Here is a 25,486-nt window from a genome sequence, read left to right as displayed (position 1 = left end):
CATGTATATATATATATATATAAATAAAAATTATTTACATAATGTCCAGGTATTATAACATTCATCAATAAATTTTGATTTGACAGCACTGGTTTTAAATAAGGTATTCTAGATTAACAGATTGTTGAAACTACAAATGTCAGCTTGATCATACAAAGCTCATTTAGCATGTATAAATGTGGGCACATATCACCATGGACGGGCACGTTTTATTATCAAAATAATATGAAATATATCTTAAATATTTTCTTTACATTGATACAATAAATGCTGTGAATAATATTGCATATTAATTAAATTTCTGTGAAGAATTCAAAGGATTATATATACCCATTGATTTCATGTCAAATTTTGATTAGTGCTAGGGGCAAGCTCTATTCTATTAAATTTGGCTACTGTATCGACAATGGGACACAAAATCGTAGCCCTTAGTTTTGTTAAATTTAATGGAGTTAACCCTGTTGATTTCGGTCTAAATGTAATGTTATTTTGATTATTGATGGAAGAAGCTCTATACAGTTAAATTTTTGATTCAAAATTTTTGAACACACAATTGATTATATCTCAACATTGAATGAAGACAGATTTGCATTGGACAAAACAAAATCAACAGATAAAATGAAAGCAAATGCACAATATTTTCATTTCAAAGAGGCTGGGTCGTTTCAAGTTGCACATTCTTTTAGTCAAAATCTAAAATAGTCATCTGTATTATTACAAATTAAATAAACAAAAAATATCACAGTTACAAGTTAGTATACAATACCACAATATCAGAAATAATAGTAAAATAAAATTGAATATACAAGATTGTTTATTTTAAAATAAATCTTAACAAAGGAGTAAAATCCCACAAAACAAATCAGAAAATAAAATTTTGAACATAGGTATTCAATATACAGTGATATAGATGGCAATCTGATTAAATTACAGATCTATATGTTGTTTCGTTTTTTATACTTTCGGAGATCTGACAGGTTGCAGTGGGTGGTCGTGTCAGGGGTCATCTGAGTGAAGACCCGTAAAAGGAAATTTTAAACTGTATGTTAATCAGAATGGTTTTATTTTCAAGAAGACTGGAAGACTAACGGCGTGTAGGCTTGATCTTATTCAACTTCTGATTCTACCGTTTACCAGAGGTAGAAGATCGAGGACCAGAGGTAGAAGATCGAGGACGGGTAGCATGTGATTTAGGTGTTCCATATTGCTTTTTACTTGGACATCTGAAATTAAATTTATTGAAAACTGTAATATTTATAATAGACTCTATTAGAAGATACATGCTGACATGGAGTGAACAAATTAAACAATTTAAACACAAAGGGAGCCACGGGTAGCATGTGATTTAGGTGTTCCATATTGCTTTTTACTTGGACATCTGAAATTAAATTTATTGAAAACTGTAATATTTATAATAGACTCTATTAGAAGATACATGCTGACATGGAGTGAACAAATTAAACACAAAGGGAGCCACAGTGGCTCAGTGTGTAAGACGTTGACTGGCTAACCTGCAAGTCTTGTCTTCAATCCCTGTATTGGCCCGAAACAGTTCATTATGATTTTCCGACGTGGTTTGTTATTGTCAGTGGTACAAGACCAAGGGCCTGGCAAGGGACAACGTATAGTCGTTTGGATGGGACGGAAAAACGAGGTCCCGTGTACACATTGGCATCAACAAGAGCGATCCCTTGCCAGTTGGAATTTGATATAAGAGTAGGCCGTAGTGTCGCTGCCCGGGCAAAATTTCCCTCATGGCACACTGTATGGTGCATGGTCATCTTCATTAGCCCAGTTGGAGCAGAACAGTAGGACGTTGAACCCCATTTCATTTCATTAAAACACAAAATTACCAACTTACATGTTTTTTCTGTTTGGTGTTGTAGTATTTTTCTTAAATACAGGAGTCATTGGTTTACTTATACAATATGATACTTCAGAATCTTCCCTGTAATGATACAATTAATAATATTAATCAATATAAAAATTACATTGTGGCCCAGGGCTTCCTGAGCTCATCAAAGCCAAGTTTGTGTTGCAAGGGATAATCCTTATGTTGTTTGCAACATTTTGGTTTTGTATGTCAAAAAATAATCAATTTTGATTGAAAAATTTTACAACTTGATAAAGTCCTCCATAGCACTTTTGAAACATATACAGTCCCAAATATTCCCACCAGCAGCAAAGTTGTCAATGCTAACTCTAAAATCATTGTCAACAAAAGTCAAACTATGTATGGAGAGAGAACTCCATCAAACATTACTGTCCAAAAAAAAAGAAAAGAAAAGAAAATACTTCTTTACATCCTAAAGAACCCATAATAATTTGAAATCCATAAAGAACTGACTTAAGAATTTAGGACAGGTGTCGAACAAGTGGATGTATTAAAGTTACCCAATAGCTCAGTTCAGAAAAAGATAATCTATAGAAAGCTATAATGGCTTCTCAAATTCCCAATCTTTTTGGTAAGAATTCCATACCTGCATATTATTGATGCTCTTAACCCAATCCATAAACAAAACTTAGTATTTAAACAACTTACTTGAGTGGAGTGAATTCTTGTTGTGAAATAGAATGTATTAAATCATATCCGTCAGGACTTGCTGCATTAATGGGCTGAAAAAACAAATTGATTTAATTGAGCGTTACTGAAGTGAATTCTCTTATCGATACTATCTTAAATGAGTTTCAAGTGCTTGGAAAAGTCACCACTCTACTTGCACCTTATCTTTTATTGTGACTAGAAGAATTGTGACAGGACTCAATTCTGTGTCAGCTGATTGCAATATAAACAATTTGGAATTTTCTAGACTCCCAATCAATTTGGAATGTTCTAGACCCCCAATTGAGCCCACCCCCACCACCACAAAGCAAAATGCATCTTTCCAGCAAGCCTTGGATCCATTATACAAAATGAAATGGGGTTTGACATCCTACTGTTCTGCTCCAACTGGGCTATGAGTGAAATTTTGCCTTGACAGAGGCACTACGGCTTACGCTTATATCAAATTCCAACTATCAAGGGATCTTTTGCTTGCATGCCAATGTGTACACGGGACCTCGGTTTTTCATACCATCTGAATGACCATACGTTGTCCTCTGTTCTACTCCACTGCCAAAAGGGAACTATGTCGGAAAGTCTGGATGAACTTTCTCTGCCAATGCAGGGATCAACCAATCGACCTCCAGGTTAGCAAGCCAACGTCTTACCTGCCTAGCCACCATTGCTCCTACATTATACATGTATTTTAAAAACTTGGTTGGACCCTGTCATGATGTTGTAGGATTAAAACAATGAACATCATCATCAGCCTTGAGAACTAACAAGTGCATTAATATTTAATGTTACCTGATTAGAATATTCTCTATGTATTGTATCACTTAATTCCCGTTTCATGATTTCAACATGTTGTCTATGTGCTCCTACTTCTTCTTCTAAAGATTTAATTTTAGAAACTGAGGAATGGTACATATCTATAAATGCTGCCACTAGATTCTGAAAAAGGGAAATCACTATTGTAATAAAATATCAGACAAAAGTGGGGATGATATTTGAACATTCTAGTGTGATTCAAAAAGTCTGACATCAGGAGAAGGCCTCAAAATAAAACTGTTTATCTCTGCTTAGCCAAAGAAGATATGCTCATCATCAATCTTAGTCAAGATATTAATGTAATGAAACTATATGTAAAGTTTTATCACTCCCACTAAACTTGAAGCAAATTAAATCGAGATATACTAAACAGCAAAAAAAAACGTCAGTACGATTTCAAAATCAGAGAGTCACTTTAATCAAATCATTCTAGAAAACGACTTAGAAAATGGATCAAAGCAATTTTTTGTGAACAGTATGTTGACACATTAGCGATTTATTCATCACAATTCCAAGACATCACGAGAAGGTTTAGAGTCTGTACAGTCTATACATTAGTATCTGGTGTGTCCACCGTGAGTGTCAATAACAACAGCGCAGCATCTGAACATGGAGTGGACCAGACGATTGATGAATGCCATTTGCACCTGGAACCACACTCTCAGAAAAGCCTGGCGCAATCCATCGGCTGTATTTGGTCTCGGTATGACGTTATTAAGTCTCCCCTGAACTTCATCCCAAAGATGTTCAATCGTGTTTAAGTCCGGACTAAGGGCTGGCAAGTGCATAACATTGACACCGTTCTGCTGTGTAGAAAGTCCCAAATAACTCTGGTGGTGTGGGCACGGGCGTTGTTATGCTGGAAAACGTTGTTTCGATGACGTGCGAAATGTGGTATGACGTGGGGTCTGAGAGCTTGATTGAAGTAGCGCACTGCTGTGATGCCGCCTCCACTCCCTGGACCAAGATTTTGGAACACCACAGGATCCACTCTCTGGTTCAGGCCGATTCCACCCCAAACCATTATGCTTGGACCTCCCCATGAGTCTCATTCCAAGACACATTGGTCAGAATAATATGGCCACATCAATGCCATATTCTGGTCTTGCCATCTGCAGTTGATAGGCTGCGTTTTTGAGAACATTTCCTGGGTTCAATTCTGTGTTTGGGAAGGAGCCTTATTGCTCAGGTAAAGTTGGAGATGTGGTCACAAATATACCATAAAAACATTTGGCAAGTTTTATGCAATGCCTCTATTCAGAGTAACATACCAACCTGACGTTTCTTTTGCTGCTTAGTATATAATTTGTGATTGATCATTTTTTAATTTCGTTAGGTATCTTTCTTTAGACCAAATGAAAAATCCATGCAAAATTGACAAAAATTGTAGTGTGTACAGCTTTCACAGATTGAGGTGATGACAATACACACTAAAAAGACTTAGGTTTACCTGACAAGCAATAAGTTCTGGACCAGCCTTACTGATATCATTTGGTATTAAATCAGAATTTAGAAGAAGTTTAGATAACGTGAACTCATGTGGACCTGGTTTCCTTAATTGCCGCTTTCCCTGAAAACCATAAAATATAATAATACAGAAAATAATAAAAACGTTATTCCACTTGATTTACTCTTTAATTTTCCGAGTAGTTCATAAGTTTGTGCAAGATTCTTCATTGTGATGAATTACTTTCATTTTATCTACTGCAGTGCCTACATAAAGTTGAAGAAGGGTTGTTGTTTTTTTTTTAATGAATTTCTGATTTTTAAAATTGAAATAAGTTACCTCTTCAAATGCCTCTTCTATAGATTTAATATAGTTGGCTAATACTTCTTTATCTCTGTTAAATAAAATAAATATAATATATTAGTAGGTCTAAAAATTTGGGCAATTACTTAGACAGCAAATTCCCAACAACAATTGTCCATCTCCAGCAATTTCTGCATTGTTTCCAATACAATACAACCAAAGAAAAAATTTTCAGGGCTGATGTATTGTCTCATATTGTCTTTGATGTATTGATTAAATTGATTGTGAGTTCTGGACATTCTCATTCATGACAAAATTGCAATCAAATGAAAATCAACTGATGTGTTGACTAGAACTGTGCTGTCCAACACAGTGAGCAAGGTTGAGCTGTGTTGTTGGTGAATATACTTTTATATTTGGTTTCTGAGCATCATTTGTTGCCCATTATTCTCATAAAAGGACAGTAATAATTTATGGCTTAAAAATAAATTTGCATTAAAACTTACTTAGCTGCCGTACGAAGTGCACTTTCTGCATCAGTAAGATTACCCTGGAATGATTTCTTATCAAACTCATATTGCATCACTTGTTTATTTAACTGTCTTATAGTCTGTTCCTTTCTTTTTAATTCACTCTTTAATTCGGATAAATCCTACAAGACAAATACATCTTTACTATGGAGTGTATATATATTTCTATATCCTTACTAATTTCAATATACATGTAGTACAGTGAAATCCCACTTAACCATCAACACAGTATTATGGGCAACTCACGTATATACGACCATATTTACAATAAATCTTACCGTGACAATTATATCAATACTATGGAGTACCGGATTATAACCTTTCTAACACATTTCAAAATAGTATTAGACATTCTAAGAGCCACAAGCAGTCCCAAAAGGTGATAACAGTGTCTGCAGATATGAGTAGGTTTATGTGTACAAATCAAATGCCAATTTGTAAACAATCTGATTAAATCACAGATCTTATTTTGTTTTTTATAGTTCAAAATTTTGTTTTACTTATCTTTACTACACTAAGATCTGGAAGAGTTGCTATATAACCCAAATTCTAGTTGATGTGAGGGATAAGTCAATGAAACGGTCTGTTGCAGTGAGTTCTTGGCGTCGATGCACAGAACTGTGGGTATCCTACTAAAAACATCAACGCTGATTGGTTAATCAAATGTCTGACATCATAGGGTCAAAAGCTGCTTGTATGACCCCTGACACAACCCCACACTAGAACTGGTCAGATCTTCATGTAGTAGAGAAAATCGAAAGTATAAAAAAAACGAAACAAAATATAGATCTGTATTTTAATCAGATTGATTTGTAAAGAAATATCCTATTTATATGTACCTTGGCTGGCCGTTTCAGCACCAATTATTTAGCTGTTTAGAAATTGATCGCCAAATTCCCTCAACAGGGCTACATAACCGATAATTGTGACCTATTGTGTATCTACACTAGAACTCGGTGAAAGGAAAGAACTGTAGTGTTTAGAATATTCACAAGAAAAGTTTGATGGACCACGAAAAGAGTTGCAATTGAATCATAAAATAATTTTAAATAGCTACACTTACTTGAACAGTTTCTGATAGAGTTTGCTGTCTTTCTACACCATCTGTAGCATATAGTTCGAGACGTGTTGATAATTCTGTTAACTGTCGACTCTGTTCTTGTAATAAATGCTGTGCTTGTTGTTCTCTGTGTAAAGCACTATTCAATTCTTCACATACTCTCTCAAACTTCTCCATTGAAACAAATTTCAAACTCTGAGAAATATTAAAGTTTACATTTTATACTGATTACTCTTTTCATTTATCAAAGGGATTTTGATGCTCAATATGTCATTTGCATTTATGCTAAAATATCAAATTTCTCATGGCATTTTAGACGCTAAATATGTACTCAGATAGATTATTTAACCGCTAATTAAGAAAAAAACAAAATACCAACACTAGATAATCTCCAAGCATGGATTTGTTCGGATTTAAAATAGGCCCATCAGATTTCTCCTTTACCAATAAAAGATGGTGGTAACTTGCTATGTTTGAGAAGCACAGATCAATGAAATTTAAATATATCACAACCTCGTAATACTGAACATAATTGAACCCCTTTTGGACTAATATTTCCATTATAGATGCAAGGGATTCCATAGTGCTAAATAATGAATCAAGCCTTTGAATCAATTGTAACTTTTGATTGTGTTGATAAAAGATAAGAACCCCTGAATTGTTCCTTGTGTAAATCTTATTTATCTGCTACTCTCTTGTCTAGTCTCTAGGGATTATTTAATCTGGATTAACTAAAAAAAATAACTTACTGAACTATGTATACAGTAATATACTTACATCTGATGATTTTGAACATGGTTCCATTTTATTGATGTCTGTTAATCCTGTCTGTGATTTAAGTTGATTTAAATCTTGTATCAACTGTTTTCTTTCAGCTTCTACCTTATGTAATCTACTGGTTAAATCCAGAACATGGTTCTGTAATGCCATCAATAAATCCTAAAAAAATTTATAAAAAGAATACAATTTACAAGTTTCTAGCTCACTCATATATCAATTCACTTTATTTGTTTTTTTATTGTGTCTTGTCTGCAGATTTATTTGATAGGTTTTGTTTGTGTGTAGTGCAGTCCTCATGCACTTACAATTACAATTCCTGAAAATAAATACATTGATCATTGGTTCTATATCCATAAAACACAGCTATTATCTGATCAATACTGTCATCTTTTCATTTTACAAGGTTCATTAGAGATTCTTAAACCGACTTCCAGGACATACCTGTGATGAAGCTAGATTACTCTTCTCTGCTAAAGGTTTACTGGCTAATATCTTGGACAAACTACGATTCAAACATCGTATTGTTGAATGACGTTCTCTAGAAGCACACATAGATTTTAAACTAACTGATGGAAACTGACTGGATAATCTTTCTAATAATTTGGTAAAGGAACTACGAGCTGCACCAATCAAAGCTCTTGTTTCAACAGGATTATCTGAAGCATAGATACATATGTATAAGCATATAAAAACTAAATTTTATTGGTGATTTTAAAGGTGAAAAATTATCTAATCTTATAATACATTTGGCTTTCATTTGTCCATAATTTAAAAATAAAAAATATTTGATTTACTTTTTATCATGTTGTTTATATATTCAAATATTCAAATTTAAAAGATTTACTTTTATTTTCTATTTGACCTGCAACTTGCTGTAGTTCAGTCATGGAAGTTAAAACAATATCTAATAAATCAGGACTGGATAACCATTCTACTAGTTTGCTTTCTCCAGGCCTAATCGATGTATCTGCCACATTTTGAGACTCGTCTGCATTCATATCTTAAGAAAAGAAACAGGAATAATAATAATCAAAACAAATTCATTGAACATGCATTATAAAACAAAAATAGTCAGAGGTTGCCAGGCAGGATCACGCACATTTTGCAAGAGATGGATAAAGAACAAGCTAAAAACAAACAAGATTTTTTGTACAATCTGGGGCAATAATCAAGAAAGTTAAGGTCTGAAATGTGCAAATATCAAAAGGGACTGAGATCTTTGGGATATAAACCTATATTTTAAGTTTCATCTAAATCGGATAAAAATTGTGACCTCTAGAGGGTCCACAACCTTTGTATTACATAGGCCTACTTTTACACAATTTGCATACACTTTACACAATTTTGTCGGGCAGTTTCGGTCCGATGTTTATGAAATTCAAACTCAACCATCATTATGGTGCAACAGTGATATATTGAAACGGTTTTTAAAATCACATAAAAATTATGACCCCTAGAGGGTCCAATAGCTAAAAACACAATTTTTTGTACAATTAGGGGTCATAATCCAGGAAGTTTCGATCTGATATGCGCGAATAGCGAAAGGAACCAAAATCTTTGATATGTTTCAAGTTCCATCAAAATCGTGGCCTCTAGAGGGTCCACAACCTTGATATACCATATTTTTATACTACATATATTTGAGAACGAGCGGTGGCCATTTTGTCCAGCAGTTTCGGTCCAATTTTCACCAAATTTCAAGTCAACCATCAATCGTTTTTTTAAATCGGATAAAAACTGTGACCTCTAGAGGAACAACAAGCTAAAAATGTGACTTTTCGTACAATCAAGGGGCATAATTGAGGAAGTTACGGTCCGATATGCACGAATATCGAAAGGAACCAAGATCTTTGGGTTATAAACCTGTATTTCAAGTTTCATCGAAATCAGATCAAAATTGTGATCTCTAGACCACAACCCTGATACACAATATTTTGACACTATTTGCGAACGAGCGGCGGCCATTTTGTCCACCAGTTTCGTTCCGATTTTCACAAAATTCGAACTCAAACATCCTTAGGATGTAACAGTGATATAATCAAATGGTTTGTTTTAAATCAGATAAAAATTGTGACCTTTATAGGGTCCACAAACTAAAAATGTGATTTTCTGTACAACTAGTGTGAACTGTGTATATACAAATCATAATTCAGAATTTTAATTAAACCATATAAAATAAATTCAAATTCTTGGTGGATTCAAAATACACTGCACAAACTCACCAGAAAATAAATATCGTTCAGGTTGAACACCTCCTGTACACATTAACAGACCATTCCCTGAATATACAGCATCATATGTCACAAAAGCATGCGTGCTGCTCAGTCCAAAATACTTTAATCGATTTGCAGCCATTACAGCTATTACGCCTACACGGAACACTAATAATGGACTTCTCTTGACAGGTTGAGTTTTGCTCTTTTTTGGTGTTTTATTTCTATCCTTGAGTTCAGCACTGAGAGTGTTTACTAAATATAATGCTCTTTCTGTGCAAAGATCCCAACTTGTCATTTGTTCTTCAAAAATATGTCGCTGTGATGATAACTCATTTGAGCGACTAAGCAAGGGAAAGAGAACTCCACTGAGTAAAGCACATGCAGCTAAAAGTGCTGAGTTTTGATGATGTACATCTTGAAGTTTTGTAGTTAAATCATAACATTCAGATTGTAAACCTTGCTGTACATTTCCTGTGGCGCGAACTTTCTCCCATGCCTGATCAGCTATTGTCTGATTCTTCTGGATAAAAGAAAAAATCAGAATAAAAAGAAAATTATTGAATAAACAAAGGATAATATGCTAAAATGAAGATCCCCATTTGTGTTGCAGGCTGTCTTGATCAGCCAAGATCCACTAAATTTGCAAAGCTGCAGTGAATCAAAATATTTCTATTCATAATTTAGATTCAACTGACACAGAACTGAAGACCAAACTAAAATCAAGAACTAGAGTATTATTAGAAAAGTTGCAGACCAATCATGAAGTGGTTGGACACCCATTGACTGGATTCCTAAATATTCAATGAAACTGAATCTAAACCATCTCAAGAACAGACAGACTATTGTAATTATATTTCCATTAAACCAAGCTTTCATTTCAAGACGGCCACCGGTTTCCCTACTGATTCAAATGTCACTCTGACAGGCTCTATTTTCCAATTTTTGTTGGGTTAAATGATTTCTACCACAGCACGTAAGAGGTTCACCATGTAACTATCCGCAATAGATTTCATCCTAACCAACCTCTTAACTCTAATGTCAAAATCATGAATATTCACCATAACATGTCAGAAATGTAAATTCAAACCTATTTCTTAATTTCTATACTAATTCATTATGCAAAAGTGGAAATGGGAGAAAAAGATTAAATAGCAGGAGTTACATTTGTGGGTAAAATGGTGGTCTGTATCCAGGAAGCTACTAGAGTTATCTCTCTTTAAAAAAATCCACGTCTGCCTAACATTGCTTCATTAGCCTATCACTATCTGTCAGGAAGGGATGACTGTTGTGTGTTTTACATTAAACATGAAAAAAATGCAAGGGAGATGAATGATGCCAAAGGGGTATGGCTCATGGAAGTTCCTTTTATTTCTTTCAAGGTAGGTCTACTGTATCATTCTCATTTGAAATCAGTTTTTGTCAGGTTCAATCTTTTTGTTTTTGTTTATAATTATATTTATATTTTTGTCTTGTGACAAACTATTCCAGCAAATACTATTTTTAGCTGAAAAATAAAAGCACCCTTCAACAGAAATATAACCATTTTCCTCCAGCTCAGTAAGACTTTACAAACCCCTTTTTTCCCTTTCAAGGTAGGCCTATTTTATCATTCTCATTTTAAGTTAGGCCTACAATATAAGTTTTGCCTAGTTCAATCTTTTTGTGAATTGTTTTTCATTTTTGCCCATTTTTGTGACAATTAACTATTTCAGCAACTACTATTTTTAGCTGCAAAATAAAAGCACCCTTCAACAGAAATGTTACCATTTTCCTCCAATTTAGTACAACTTTACAAAACCCCAGAGAGTGAGGTAGCACTGGTCAAAGTGAATTTTCCTTGTATCACTCGGAATAACTTTGATACTGCACGCAAAATTTTAAAATATCATAATAAAAAGTTGAATTGGGAAATAACTGTAGGCCTACAATCTTTACAAGCATAGGAAATTATGTCTGTTTTATAAGTGAAAACATTACACAGAAAAGAAGATTGAAATTATGGAAAAAAAATCAATCTTCATCATCACTAGTTGTTGTCATATTAAACAAAATACTCTGCCCTCCATCCTAGCTCCTCCTTTGACCCCAGCTGTCTTAGATAATAAGCAGGTTTCCATTTTCAAGGTTTTAGTGGCCTGAGCCAATTTTAAGGTTGATATGATTGTTAGCCTATAGTGTTTCAGAGAAATGTTAGAGAGTGCTGGAAGAGAGTGAATAGGCCTAATCATTTTCAATACCGGTAAATAATTATTGTCTAATTCTTAATTTTCGAGAATTTCAAGATTAAACTGTATTCATCAAATATGAAGAACAATTCATAAAAGTGGTACGTTTTCATTCCATCTCGGTATATTATCACTCTTCTAGGGTGGTCCAAGTTGAAGACAATAACATACTGGTTACAAACTATTTGATCCCTAGGAACATTGGTAGTAAATTCTATGGAAAAAGCTGACATAAATAATTTTGTATCTGAACATGCAAAGGTATACTTTCAAATATTTGTGTAATAATATATTATCTTATAATGTATTCCGTGAATTTTAAAAACTAACTTGACTCAATTGCTTTTCAACAACATGACCTCAACGAAGTACACAAGGTGAAGAAATGGAATGTAAAAGATGCACAAATGGAGAAATAGCTTTGAAACTATTAATTGAGACCTGTATCATCAGGTGTTCCTGTGGTTAACCGGTTGCAGTTGCTTTTTTAATTTTCAAGTATCCAATTTAAAATTGATTAAACTTTTGCATGCCTAATATCAAATGAACATATTTCCATTATAAATAAATGCACAGGCCACAGAATCAATATATTTCTCTCTCTGATAATTATTTTTCATGTAGCCCTGATGAAAGTAAAAACATAAAACTTAGACAAATCTGTGACAGACTGAATGACAACTGTAAAATTTTGGTGCATAAAAATAAATAAATAATCAGTAGATTTGTATATTACCTTTGAGCGAGATTGTAGATCACTTAGAAGTTTAGAATAATGAGCTTCTATTTCATCTTTCTGTTTCTGCCAAGACAATTCTCTTTCTTTCGTTAATGATGTTAACTTTTGAATCTGAACTTCACTTGAATTCTGTATTTCCTGTAGGGATACCTCCTTTCTTAAAACAGTTTCCTCCATTGTCTTTAACTGAATGTAGACATGAATCAAGTTTGCATCTAAGGTATAAAGTTTATATATAAACTGAATGGCTTGAATACATAGTGCAATGTAGGAAAATATGGTTTGCTTAGAAAAACTTTGCCATCATTCTGGCTAGTAGTAAAGCCACAATTAAGACAATTATCAATATGGTATTAAAAGAAATGTATTCCTTTTCACCTCTAAAGTAAAATAAAGAAATTAGCAAATTATATTTGTTAAATTGAGCAATTGGGTATAGTAGGTCCTAATACAACTTTTGTAAAATGTAGGTTACAAGGCAATGAAACATATGCCCACCAGCTGTTAATATGTCTAAGCACATATGTAAATTTCCAACAGATATTTAAAAATCTCTCCACCAGCATCATTGTTTGATCCAGCAGCTACACATAACTATCGGCCTATACACCCACTACTACCCTGTTAAGGGAGAGTTGCCATACACTGCTCTATTCCTAAATTTCAAATAGATAGATCATAATTGAAGTCTTTATGTTCAAGTTGGCAACAAGGTTTCTTAAAGGGAAATAAGTTATCAAAAATCGTTGTAAAATAAATAGGGCTCTTCTTTCAATAGGATAGACAACCAATATATAATTTCAGAAAGATATGTTAATATTTGATTCTTACAAGATGGATATACATATATTTCTGGAGGGGATTTCAAAAAAAGTTAAAAATCAACATGCTTCATTATATCAATGAGATAGATAACCCACAAGAAATGTAAGCCATGGACCATGTATATGTAATATTATTCCTAATAAGTGAAAATATTCAATAAATCTATTTCTTGGAATACAGTTTGTCTGAAAAACACAAAAAAACATAATTACCTTTTCATCTGCTTCTTGTAAAGCTGAAACTAATGTAGTAACTTGTTGGTATACCATATCAGATAAATCACAGAATGTTAATTGTTTAAAACCTTTATCTTTAACAGGTCGTTTCATGGGACCTGATAATAACTGTTGATATAATCCATGTAGAAAATTGATTCGATCCTAATAAATATAAAACATAATAACAGATAAATTAATCTATATTATACTCCTCTCTTACATAAGGAACAGAAAATACTGAAAATGGTCACTGTATATAATTACAAACATTTATTTCATAAAAATCATAGAAAAAAAAAATATACCTCTTCTTCTTCCTTTTGTTTACTAACAAGCTTCATTATCTGTACAAAGAAAACAATAATAATATTAATTATTTACAGTCATTAGCATTAAAATTCCATTTACTTCTATTTTAAATTTACACTTGATGTACACAAATATTTTAGCTAGGATGAATGTCAAAAAGAAAATTCATTCAAACTGATGGCTTATATTGGGAATTTTGCAAGGTCCTCTTAATTGATATAACTTATTTACCTCTCCTGAAAGTTCTTGTATTCTAGTTCTATCTCTATCAGAATAACTTGATGTTGTTTGTAAATCAACCTGCATTCTAGCTAATAACCCTTCTAATTCACCATAATCACTACGTACACGATTTAATTCTTTAGCTGTTCTTGTATATTTTTTCTGGGTGTCCTGTTGAAAATAGTTATGTATCGATGGTATTGTATTTTTACTGTTTATTTTATATGGATCATATCTTCAAAATCTAAATGTTCCATTAAACATGCATTATGCAAGAGCTAAATCTGCCTATTGCAGGTCTTTCTTTAGGCCTGAAATGTTTTCTAAAGTATTAATTAGACATTAATTAACTGATCCAGGCCTTAATCAACTCTCGATGGCATCAGATTTCTCCGATATTAAATAGATTAGAATGGTTCAGCGATACTTTGATTTAATCAAATATGGAGGACCGACACTTAGTTTCGATCAACCAGTGGTTGAAATTATTGCACACGTCAGTCAAACCTTCAAAGGCTAATATCTTCGCTTGCAATAGAGTAATTTGAATAAAATTTTCAAATTATTCATTTTACATCATCTACTTTCAAACTATTATAGCAAGAATGGCTAGTTCTTTATCTAAATCTTACATAATGTATCTTTAAAATTCAGGAAAGTCAAGAAAATCTATACAATACACAATAAAAAAAAAATGTTTTCTTTATCATCCACTCAGCCGTTGTCTGTATGAAACAGACCACTAGTCTTTGAAATAATGTGGTTTGTTCTCAATTTGATTTCCAGTTTCAGAAATGAAAATATTTTAAGTAATCTTAATAAAGTAATTCTCAAAACATCATAATGAACTAACTTGTATTGATTATATTTATCATTCAAATATTAATAGTTGTGCATGTATTTACCTCTAAAGATTTATCCTTGACCATTACCATCTCTTTTGTGTTTTCTAGTTCTTTTAATTGTTTCTCCGATATCTTCTTACATTTACTAAGCTGCAAAATGAATATATTTCACTTTGAATGGCATTTAGTAATTGTAACAATTACTTTAGTTTATAAAACATAATTTTTATCCATAAATAGTGTTGAATTGATTATATTTCACACTTTATATTCTCAGGGATTATATTCAGTACCTTTTTCCATTAGGTCACACAAATCAATAGTAAACAAAGCTCTATTTTTACAATTAAACTGCAAATTATAAATATCCTCTTTACATTTACCTCCTCTGCAGTGTTTTCAGTTTTTTTCTTGTATTCAGTTAACAATCTTTTTAAGTTTTCTAGTATCTGAGTTGGATTTGGTCCGGTTTTCTTCAACTTGCCGTCATCTTTTTTGGTTTCTAAATATTAATAGCAAAATATAAATGTTTGTGAGAAAAAAATCTACATTCAATACAAAAACAATAATAGATCTAAATATATATACATACTGAGAATAGGTCTTTTCGGTTTATCATTCAGCGCAAAATTCTGAACAAGTTCTTCTACTTCTTTTAAACTGCCACCATAAGTATCTTCTACGTGTACTTGTCTCTTCTTAGCCTGTTTTATAAATATTTATATTACCCATTAATTTTTTAAAAATACTCATGCTATGTTTTTTTACTGTCAAATGGTACATGTCACTACTATCTGCTGTTCCATAGAATTCATTAACTTTTTCTCAAGAAACAAAAAAAATATGATAAATGAAAGCTTTAAAAGTTCTATTTTTCTGTATGGGAGTTAAAATCAAATATCTGGATTCTCTCATGAAATATAAGAATTTAATATTGCCCTAATCAAGAGAAAATTAACATCTATTCAGTAAAAATTCAGAAATGTTGGTGACAACCAATTTCATATTTAAATTGTTAATTACTTTATTAAGCTCTTCTTTAAGTTCATTTAAGTTTCTCTGGTGGGCTTCTAATTCTTTAGACAGTTTATTTATAACATGCTTTTTATCATCTACTTCACTAGTTAACTGACGTCTAATATTCACATAATCTTTCTCTGTCCTGTGAAAAAATGAAGGTTCTATATTTGTTTATAGGCTATGTCAGTTTCTCAATCCATTTCCATGCTGAATATCCCAACTATAGATAAAGCAAATATTAGGTTGGTTATCCTGAATGCAGGGTTCCCGCGGCTTCGTCAAACATTTTTTCAAGGATAAATATACGTCAAATTCAAGGATTTTCAAGGACATTTTTTAGCCTAAAGTTACAATTTTTCATCTTAATAATAACCAAAACATTACCAACTATCGTTATAATCTCATATTTAAAAGGAATTGATGACATTTGAAACAAAATTAAGGATCTCAACTGAAATTCAAAGATATTTTCCTATTTCCGCAAAATTCAAGGATATTCAAGACCTTGAAAATGAAATTTTAAATTTAAGGATATTCAAGGATTTTCAAGGACCGCGGGAACCCTGTGAATGGAATGGAATGGGGTTTAAAGTCCCACCAGTACAATATCTCACTACTTTTGACTACTTTTGAGACTAATGTGATATCATTTTTGTATGGTTTTAATGTGCGCAATGCAGGGTGGATAATTTTGAATGGCTAATGACATTTTTGCCTACTCTTCTTTGAATTCTAACTAAGAATAAAATTTACAGGCGCTGCCAATTTGTACATGGAACTGCGTTTTTCATACAATCTGAATGACTAGACACTCTCCTTGTCATCCTTGTAGATTCCATCCCCAACAAGTGTGAAACAGGCTTGAATAATCCCAAAGGTCCTTTTCAGACAACACGAGGATTCTAACCTCAGATATTCTAGTTTAAGTCCAGTGTCGTAACTACACAACCACCGATACCGCTCTATATGAATAAGTGGTGACTTGTATAAATAAAAATAAAGATCCATTTGTACATACATTCTTCCGAGATGTAAACATAATAATTAGATGTAATGTTTACACAATTTAAACAGAATCCATTTAACATCAATCAGAATTCAGTGGGTATATTTCCAGAGGGGAATAATTGATTTTATATTTATCATTAATACATATCATATATTCATATCATATATACTGCACTGGGTATAATATTTCCAGTGGGAAATGATTGATTTAATATTTATCATTATTACATATATATTCACCTGTCTAATTTATGCACTGCATCTCTTTTCATCTTTCGTTCCCCTTCATATGACTGTTCTAATTCCCTGAATAAAACATTTTATAAATGTATTTAACTACTGATGCAACAAAAAAAAAGAATTCAACAGATTTCCATTATAAATATAATATAGATTCCGTAATTGAAGTAAGAACAGTAAATATTGTCATACCTAATCTGTCGAGTTAATCTTTCAATGGATTTTGTGGCCTCTAAATTAGTTGATTTTTCTATTTCAACTCCACCTTCTAAATCTCTGGCACGTAACTAAAATATACATTACAATCAGTTTTTATTTGTGACGATTTTATTAACATAATAAGCATCTTATTGCTGCACTGGGTTTCTATTAACACTTAAACAAAATAATGAAAGAGTATTATATAAAAAATTTACACAAATTACCTGAACTATTTCAGAGTTAAATTTTGTCTCTAAATGGGCTGCTCTTTCTAATTCTATATTATCTTCTAATGTTTTTATTCTCTGAAGCGATAGCTGAAAATAAAGCCCAGATCTATTTATATATGAATGAATTTGACACGAAATGCACTTGATTAAAACAGTTTTGGAAACAAACAACTTTAATCAAGTATTTTCAAACTGGAATTGAACCAAAATAATTATCATAACTTAATGTATTTAAAATATCAATTTTTCCAAAGCAACCAGCATTTTCTTGATTAATTAATTTAAGTTCTAGTAAACATTAAATCAACAAAAGCAATAAATTAATTTAAGTTCTAGTAAACATTAAATCAACAAAAGCAATAAAATGGTAAAACTTGTGACACAGACTAAATTTCTGTTATGTGTTACTATTATAATAAGTAATATAAATCTATACCTCTAAATCTGTTTTCAGTCTGGTTTCTCTTTCTTTAGAATAATCTAATTCAGATAATGTTCTTCTCAGATTTTCTGTATGATTTTTCATCTCAGCTAAAATGCAACAAATAATTAAATAATACTTAGTTGAACATGGATAACTAATAAAAACAAAAACATGGCAGACCATTAATGTGCTGCAAATAGTGACTTATGAATTGAATGACAAATAAATTATCATTGTAGTATAAATTGTGAACATAAAAAAAAAAATTATAATTAACATATATGTACAAACTTTCTTGATCTTTCATATTATCTGTTAATTCTCCAATCACACTGAAAAAGTAAATAAAACAAAGTTTAATAAAAACAAAGCTGCCTTGATCCACTTTCTTTGTACTGCAATATACTGGAATATAGATTAGAATGTTCATAACAATTGACCGGGTTTCCTGCATATTTGCTGGCTATAAGGGAACTTCATTTTCTGTTGTAATGATTTCAGTCGCCTTGTGTAATAGAAAATTGAATGAAATAAATTGTTTTGTAAAATAAAAACTGAAGAAATATAAATTTTTGCATGAAGCATAATACTCATTGTTTCCTATATCGGAAGAGGTTAAGGGGGGGCGGGTTAAGATGAGTTAATATGTAAAAAAAAACTTAGATCAATATTGCTTATCGAAATGACACAATTTCCAGTAGTAGTAATGACAATTTGAAATAATTTCTACTATTAGAAACCTTTCTTGTTGAAGAGCTAGAGCACTAAGTTTATCTCGTTCTGTCCGAAGCACTTCCTGTTCAGCATGGTAGCGGGCTAACAGGTGATTCTGTAAAAAAAAAAAAGAACAAGAAAATCTAACTTCATCCAGCTGATAAAAGTAATACAGGGACGCTATATTTTCATTAGACGAGCTAGGTAAGTCCACAGGAGGATAAATTCTATTCTATTTCACTGCATCTAAAATGTCTCTGTTTTTATAAAAAGTTAGTGAATACTTACTTTTTCTTCTAAATCTCTGCTGAGTCTTTTATCAGAATCTTCTGTTGAGGTTTTCAAGGAATGCATCTTTTTCTGCATACTCTTAATTTCATCACTCAATTCCTTTACTCTTACTAAAAATAATCATTTTTAGACAAAATGAAAAGAAAATCAATGTGTTTAATTTGATGTTTCTTCATAATCTGAGAATGAATTAAAATGACATTAAATTATTGATATCAGGGATAAAGAGAGAGAGAGAAATGGGGTTTGACGTCCACTCGACACAAACTAGGTCATTTCGGGACTAACATATGGTTTTAATTTTATTTCAATAATTTGCTTGACGTAGGGGTCTTTAGCAATGGGAGGAAACCGGAGGACCCGGAGAAAACCCACGAGATTGGAGAGCCAACCCTACTCCTTGTCACGTACAACCGGGGATTCGAAACCATGCCAGTTGACTCAATGACAGGCCTTATGATACAGCGCGCGCGTGCTAACCATTCGGCCATCCAAACGCCCTGATATCAAGGATAAAATATTGCTTGTTGATTTCAAACAAGCAAGCAAAAGTTGGATTCAGAAGGAATTCAATGAACAGTATTTTATAAGTGGAAACAATTTCATTTTATTTAGGTTACAATTGTTGTATTTTTAGGATGTGTCAAAATATCAATACATTTGCTCCTCAGTATAATTACCTCCACATATGTCACGTAGAAGTGATTTGTTTGATAGAGAATCTCCTACAAGTCTTTTTTAATATCATAAAATATCAACACAAGTTGATAATCTAAAAAAGAACAACGCTTTACCAAGATTTATTTACTTTATCGACCTTTGTTGATATTTTTTGATAACAAAAAAGACGAATAGAAGATTTTATTTACCACTCAACCCTCTCTTACATGCACCAAAAAACAAATAATTGATAAATCAAATTCATGTAACGTTATCACACAAGTGACATCTACTGTACAATGTGTTATTGGGTGATAAAATATAATGAAAGAACAGATAGTCGAGTAATAGCAACATTATTATATCTGAATGTTCAGAACCTTGTATGAATTGAATAGGGTAATACTGATGCTAATATATCCGGACAACCATATACAATGTAGAATACCTGACACATGCAAAAATGTTACTAAACACCAGATGTAGCTTTTGAAAAGAAATGAAAAATATAATACATTAATTTACCTTTTAATTCATCATTAGTTGCCATTAACACATTTTCTTTCTCTAATTGCGCTTGTTTATGTTGAGACCAGTCTCTTTTAACACGTGTTAATTCATATTCCAAATTATGACGATTGGCTTCACCTTTCTCTATTTGTGTTCTCAATCTAGCTTGTTGACTTTCTAGGTTTGCAACCTACATATACATGTACATGGTGTAATATCCATTATTACAGATATATTATGCCATTATTTGTTGATAAAGATTTTTAATTAATGGTTGACTTATACGTTTAAATGCAATAATTCAATTTTGATGTAATAATTTTCAAGTGTCAAATCTTAAACTTCATGCAGAAATATTGTCAACCATTCATAGATCCAAAAATCCTAATATTATAACATAATTACACCTATGACATTCCGTAGAATTTAGCTTTAATAACATCATCTTGGTTTAAATTAAAATTAAAATCTGTACCTCTGTATTTGATTTACTTGTTGCTTCCAGTCTTTCTTTCTCAGCTGTGTTTAATCTACGTCTTAATTGAGAAACTTGATCTACAGAATAGAACAACAAAAACATATATCTCTTCCCATAACTAGTGCTCATATCAAGTAAAATTTTACATATCGATGTTTCTTCTGCATCAGCAAAAATAACAACTGTCCAAGTCAAGAAGCTGGACCTTACGTGAAATTTATAATCTTTATTATCTGTTCTAACTATGTATCAATGTCTAACAAGTTGGCTGATAGTAACATCGTCGACAGGACAGTGATGCATTCATGCATCGATGAATAATACAAGCACTAACCAAAACCTACATAAATTCTCAGTACTGAGAAGTCTTGATAATTTTTGCATCGGTTAAACAGAATTTCTAGAATACGGTACCAGTACCTTCTTCCTACTAAACTCTATACCGTATTAATATTAACCTTGTTCACTCTGTAATTCTATCTTGGTTTGTCGAAGTTGTAAACGAAGGTTAGTCAACTCTGGTTGGTAACTTCCACTTGCATCCGTCATGTTACTTGCATTCATGGGAGAAAACATTCCAACTGACACATCCTAAATATAAATTAATATTTCATTTTATAAAAATACAATACACGTAACTGCAGGTAATGTTGATCAAATTATTATGAAATTCCAATTGTATTATTACTAAAAAAATTATAAGTACATTTATGAAACATTATCATTACAATTTTTTGATTTAAACATTATTTTATCATGTCACTGTTACTATTTTATCAACATAAATTAAATCTTACATGTCTGTAAGCTGAGCGAATAGGAGAGTCTTCTATTTGTTGGTTTTTAAAATCATTGTCCTCATTGGCTTGATTAAAGATGTCACCATCCATTTGGTTGCTCTCGGTTGTCATTTTAGTGTTTGACAGTAGTCTATCTTCAAACTAGAAAAAAGTTTTAAACTTCTTTATTCTACATAAATTAAGACCTACTCCTTGATTTCCTAGAAATCAAAGTCCCTTCAGAAAACGACCCATAGTCATAATTACTAATTCGTATAAATTATCCTTCATTGCAATTTATCTGAGCATCATTAAAATATCGATACTATCTTAAGTTACAGACATGAAGCATGTCAAAACAGGTCTTCAGACTTTTGTATTATCTTATCCTCTTCAAAAATCAAACTAAAAACAATAATTTGAAAAGTTCACTCAAATTCCTCGTGCAAACTATTTACAGTTTTTAAATCCAACAAATTCAATGGTTGAAGATATGCATACGATCTTATTTAGCATTGTTTTTACCGATATAAGTATCGTGTGATGAATTATTTTAAAACTTTTCTAATCATATTTTGTTTACCACATTGCAAGGGCCGCCATAATGTTTATCTGAGAGATCCCGTGTTCGGACTCGGGATATCTGAGCCTTCTGATTGGAAGATAAACTCTACTTTCATTTTGTGTCTAATTTTGTAAACAAAAGACCCAGGGGCCTAGAAAATATACACGTTCGCCCCTTTTTCTTTTAGATAGGAAATCTTTCGAACAAAGTAGAAGTGGATTGATTGCAATATCTGAATAAAGGATTTTTTGGCATTAAGAGTTACGTGTTTAGAACCATACTATTTTTCGGGTATCAATCTAAACATTTTATTTAATTTATTTACTTCATCGTCTTTCTTTGACCTCTTAAATACCTCGATTAAACATGCATTATGCAAGAGCAAAATCTGCTTATTACAAGTCTTTCTTTAGGCCTGAAATGTTATCTAAATTATCAATTAGACAATTATCAATTATCAATCCAGACCATAATAAACTCTCGATGTCAAGGCTAGCCTTCGATGTTGGCTGGATTAGATTCCTATACGCCGCTAACGGCCATTGATAATTAAATCCCCAAAAAAGTGGATAATCGAGACTATGCTGTTTATATTAATGATTTTAGTAATGATGACCGAGACTATGCAAACATTTCACCCGCTTCTTTCTCGGCTCATAGTGGATCAATTTGACTGAAATTTTCAGAAAATTACCTTTACACTATGTAGTTTTTAACTATTATAGTGAGAACTGCCATCTCTTTATCTAATCATCCATAATGTATCTTTAATATAACAGTCTTAATTTATCTTTATAGCATCTATTTGTATTTCTTGACAACATTATTTTCTATTATAAGGCGGATACAGGAAATTTAAAAGAGGGAGGGTACATTATATTTGGTCCCTTTTTTCAGAATAATACCCACGGCGAGTGAACTAAAGGGTGCAATTTGTGCCAATTGGTATTTTAGACATTTCCGACAAAGATATATATAAGTAAAGAAAGAACCCCGAACAGACCCAGCAAAATACATTCATTCTAGCTCTTTGAAGCTTGCTTGATATATACATAAATATACTTTTTACGTATTTATGTTGATTGTGCCTTTTCAGATTTTATAAACAGACCAGTAATAGCATTGACAACTCTTTGGGACCTTTTGTTGCGATTTTTCAGAGACACACCCAATGGCAAAGTGGACTAAAAACGTGCAATCTGTTGTGTGTGACACAAGCACATGTTGATTGTGCCATTTCAGATTTTAGAACATTTTCCAAATGGTCGGTCCACGTCTCGAGCCGTTTTTGTGTCGCAATTAAATATAAACTGATGATGATAATAATATAGTAACCGAGAAACGTTTTTATTGTAGTGAAGGTGTGTATGTTTTTATAAAATGCCAATAAAAAAAAAGCGGGTGCGGACGAAATGTCTTTTAGCTAGATACGAAACAACTTAAACCGGATGCAGTGGTCACGTGACAGTTCAAAATGGCGATGTTGGCAGAACCACGCCGTAAACAAAAATATTCGGTCAATCCACGGGGTACAGATTGGAGTAAAGATGACAATAAATTCGGACAGAAATTGTTGGAAAAGATGGGTTGGAATAAAGGAAAGGGTCTTGGAGCCAACGAAGATGGTAGAACAGACCACGTTGGAATTAAATTTAAAGCCGACAATAAAGGTGTGGGCTGTTCCAATAAGTATGTCGATAATTGGATAGAACATCAAGATGATTTTAATGATCTTCTGCAGTGCCTCAACCAAAATCATGATACTTCTACAGGTAATCAAGAAGACGAACCTGATCAGCACTCGGTTGCCAGTCTTGAAAATAAATCCAAGAAATCGAGAAGTAGAGTTCATTATATGAAGTTTACTAAAGGTAAAGACCTGTCTTCTCGATCTAAAGAAGATCTAGCCTGTATATTTGGTGAAAGAAAACATAAGAAAAAAGACAGGAAAACTGTGGAAGAAGAAGTTATACATGAAGTAGTACAAGAAGTAACTGTCACAAAAAATGAGGATATCGAAAACAATCACGGTGTTCAAACTTTCACCAACTCATGCAGTATTCAAGAATATTTTGCACTAAAAATGAAGCAGCGGAAACAAACGTTACAGAAAAGTGATCCATCACCACCCTCATCTGAGCTGACAATAAAAAGTGATGATGAAGCCAAAAGTGATGATGATATCCATACACGTACGAACTCTTCCATGAATAAGTCAAAGCGTGTTAGTTTTAATCTTGATTATCAGTGTTTTGAAGACAATACTTATACTAATATAAGAGAGAAATCCCTTAAGTCTAAGAAGAAAAAGAAAAAACATAATTTGGAAGTTAGTTCTGAAGACAGTGAAACTGAAACCAAGAAGTCTAATAAAAAATCCAAAAAGAAGAAAAAGGTCACAGAAGTAGAGACTGAAATGGATGAAGAAGTTCATGCAGAAATTAATGCAGTAGAAGTTGAAAGTGGCGTGGTTAAAACTAAGAAGAAGAAGAAATCAAAGAAAAGAGTCAGAGAAGTTGAAGAAGAAGTTGAAAATGAGGATTCTGTTCCAAAACGAAAGAAAAAGAAGTCCAAGAAAAAGGTTCAAGAGGAAGAAATTGAAGTAGTTGAACAAACTAAAAACAAGTTATTGAAGAAGAAGAAAAAAGGTTTGAGAAAAAAGGAAGCTAACTGTAATGGTTCTGTTGATGTTTTAAACCAAAAACCTGTTAGGACTGAATATCATGCTATTGATCAGCATAAATGGAAATGTAGTGAATCTTTAACTAGTGATCAAGTAAAGACTATCTGTACATCATTTAAGGGAGCAGATATACATAAGATAGTAGGCTATTTAAACTCTGGACCTGTAGCTACAGATTATTATAGTTAATGTTTGTTCTTGTTAGCTCTTTATTAAAATTTAACCCATTATACCGGTACAATATTGTAGTTTTTCAGCAATTGTTTCAAATCTCAGGTCTTATAGTCAAATGAAATGAAATGGGGTTTACAGTGTGATATGAGGGAATTTTGCCAGTTTTCAAAAGTCAGTTCAGGTTTAGGTTAAGAAACCAGTCAAAATAATCATATAGAGCTGGTCTTTTAACATGTACACATAACTGCAGGTATGTGATTCATCCTTCATATAAAATTATCAAATCCTACATTATTTTGATATTTTGATTCATCTTTCATAGACAATGATCAAGCATGCATTATTTTGTTATATAGTTTGGAAGATATAGTTGATTAACAACATGATTGGAGAGCAATAAACTGTACACTTGCACAT

General features: G+C 32.3%; 2 protein-coding genes across 3 annotated transcripts; one reads left to right on the top strand and one right to left on the bottom strand.

Annotated features, from left to right (window-relative positions):
• Nucleotides 1–23: 23 nt before the first annotated feature.
• On the bottom strand, nt 24–22,262 carry LOC126817439 (coiled-coil domain-containing protein 171). 2 transcript variants are annotated; one of them, XM_050544416.2, is made up of 33 exons: nt 22,173–22,262; nt 21,666–21,809; nt 21,327–21,459; nt 20,866–20,945; nt 20,406–20,580; nt 19,218–19,330; nt 18,956–19,044; nt 18,507–18,547; nt 18,228–18,322; nt 17,786–17,878; nt 17,553–17,647; nt 17,361–17,426; nt 16,116–16,254; nt 15,685–15,796; nt 15,476–15,594; nt 15,153–15,242; nt 14,257–14,418; nt 14,022–14,060; nt 13,711–13,878; nt 12,671–12,859; nt 9,716–10,229; nt 8,338–8,493; nt 7,935–8,149; nt 7,491–7,652; nt 6,717–6,908; nt 5,630–5,775; nt 5,160–5,214; nt 4,824–4,943; nt 3,350–3,496; nt 2,543–2,616; nt 1,862–1,948; nt 1,332–1,378; nt 24–1,155 (listed from the first exon to the last, which is right to left on the bottom strand). In XM_050544416.2, the coding sequence occupies exons 2-33, from the start codon at nt 21,777–21,779 to the stop codon at nt 1,124–1,126; spliced, it is 4,059 nt and encodes a 1,352-aa protein (XP_050400373.1). In that variant the 5' UTR covers nt 21,780–21,809; nt 22,173–22,262; the 3' UTR covers nt 24–1,123. The 2 variants fall into 2 exon arrangements, with proteins under 2 accessions (XP_050400373.1, XP_050400372.1); XM_050544415.2 differs by lacking the exon at nt 1,332–1,378 and having other exon boundaries at nt 24–1,223.
• A 1,412-nt stretch (nt 22,263–23,674) lies between these two features.
• On the top strand, nt 23,675–25,125 carry LOC126817451 (PIN2/TERF1-interacting telomerase inhibitor 1). The gene has a single exon (XM_050544435.2). It carries the CDS (start codon nt 23,687–23,689, stop codon nt 25,082–25,084), a length of 1,398 nt encoding a protein of 465 aa, XP_050400392.1. The 5' UTR covers nt 23,675–23,686; the 3' UTR covers nt 25,085–25,125.
• The last annotated feature ends 361 nt before the right edge of the window (nt 25,126–25,486 follow it).

The sequence above is a fragment of the Patella vulgata genome, chromosome 4, assembly GCF_932274485.2.
Source record: "Patella vulgata chromosome 4, xgPatVulg1.2, whole genome shotgun sequence".
In the NCBI taxonomy this organism is placed as follows: domain Eukaryota; kingdom Metazoa; phylum Mollusca; class Gastropoda; family Patellidae; genus Patella; species Patella vulgata.
Note: the sequence above shows the minus strand (reverse complement) of the source record. Positions and strands in the feature narration are given on the sequence as shown.

Bases quoted from the DNA above. Each gene is read 5' to 3' on its own strand.
- LOC126817439 (XM_050544415.2), bottom strand. From the start codon at position 21,779: ATGACAACCGAGAGCAACCAAATGGATGGTGACATCTTTAATCAAGCC. The intron at 14,419-15,152 runs GTAAATACATGC...TATTTTCAACAG, and splicing joins TCAAGGATAAATCTTTAGAG to GACACCCAGAAAAAATATAC. The intron at 7,653-7,934 runs GTATGTCCTGGA...AAATTTTTTTAG, and splicing joins GTAATCTAGCTTCATCACAG to GATTTATTGATGGCATTACA.
- LOC126817451 (XM_050544435.2), top strand. From the start codon at position 23,687: ATGGCGATGTTGGCAGAACCACGCCGTAAACAAAAATATTCGGTCAAT.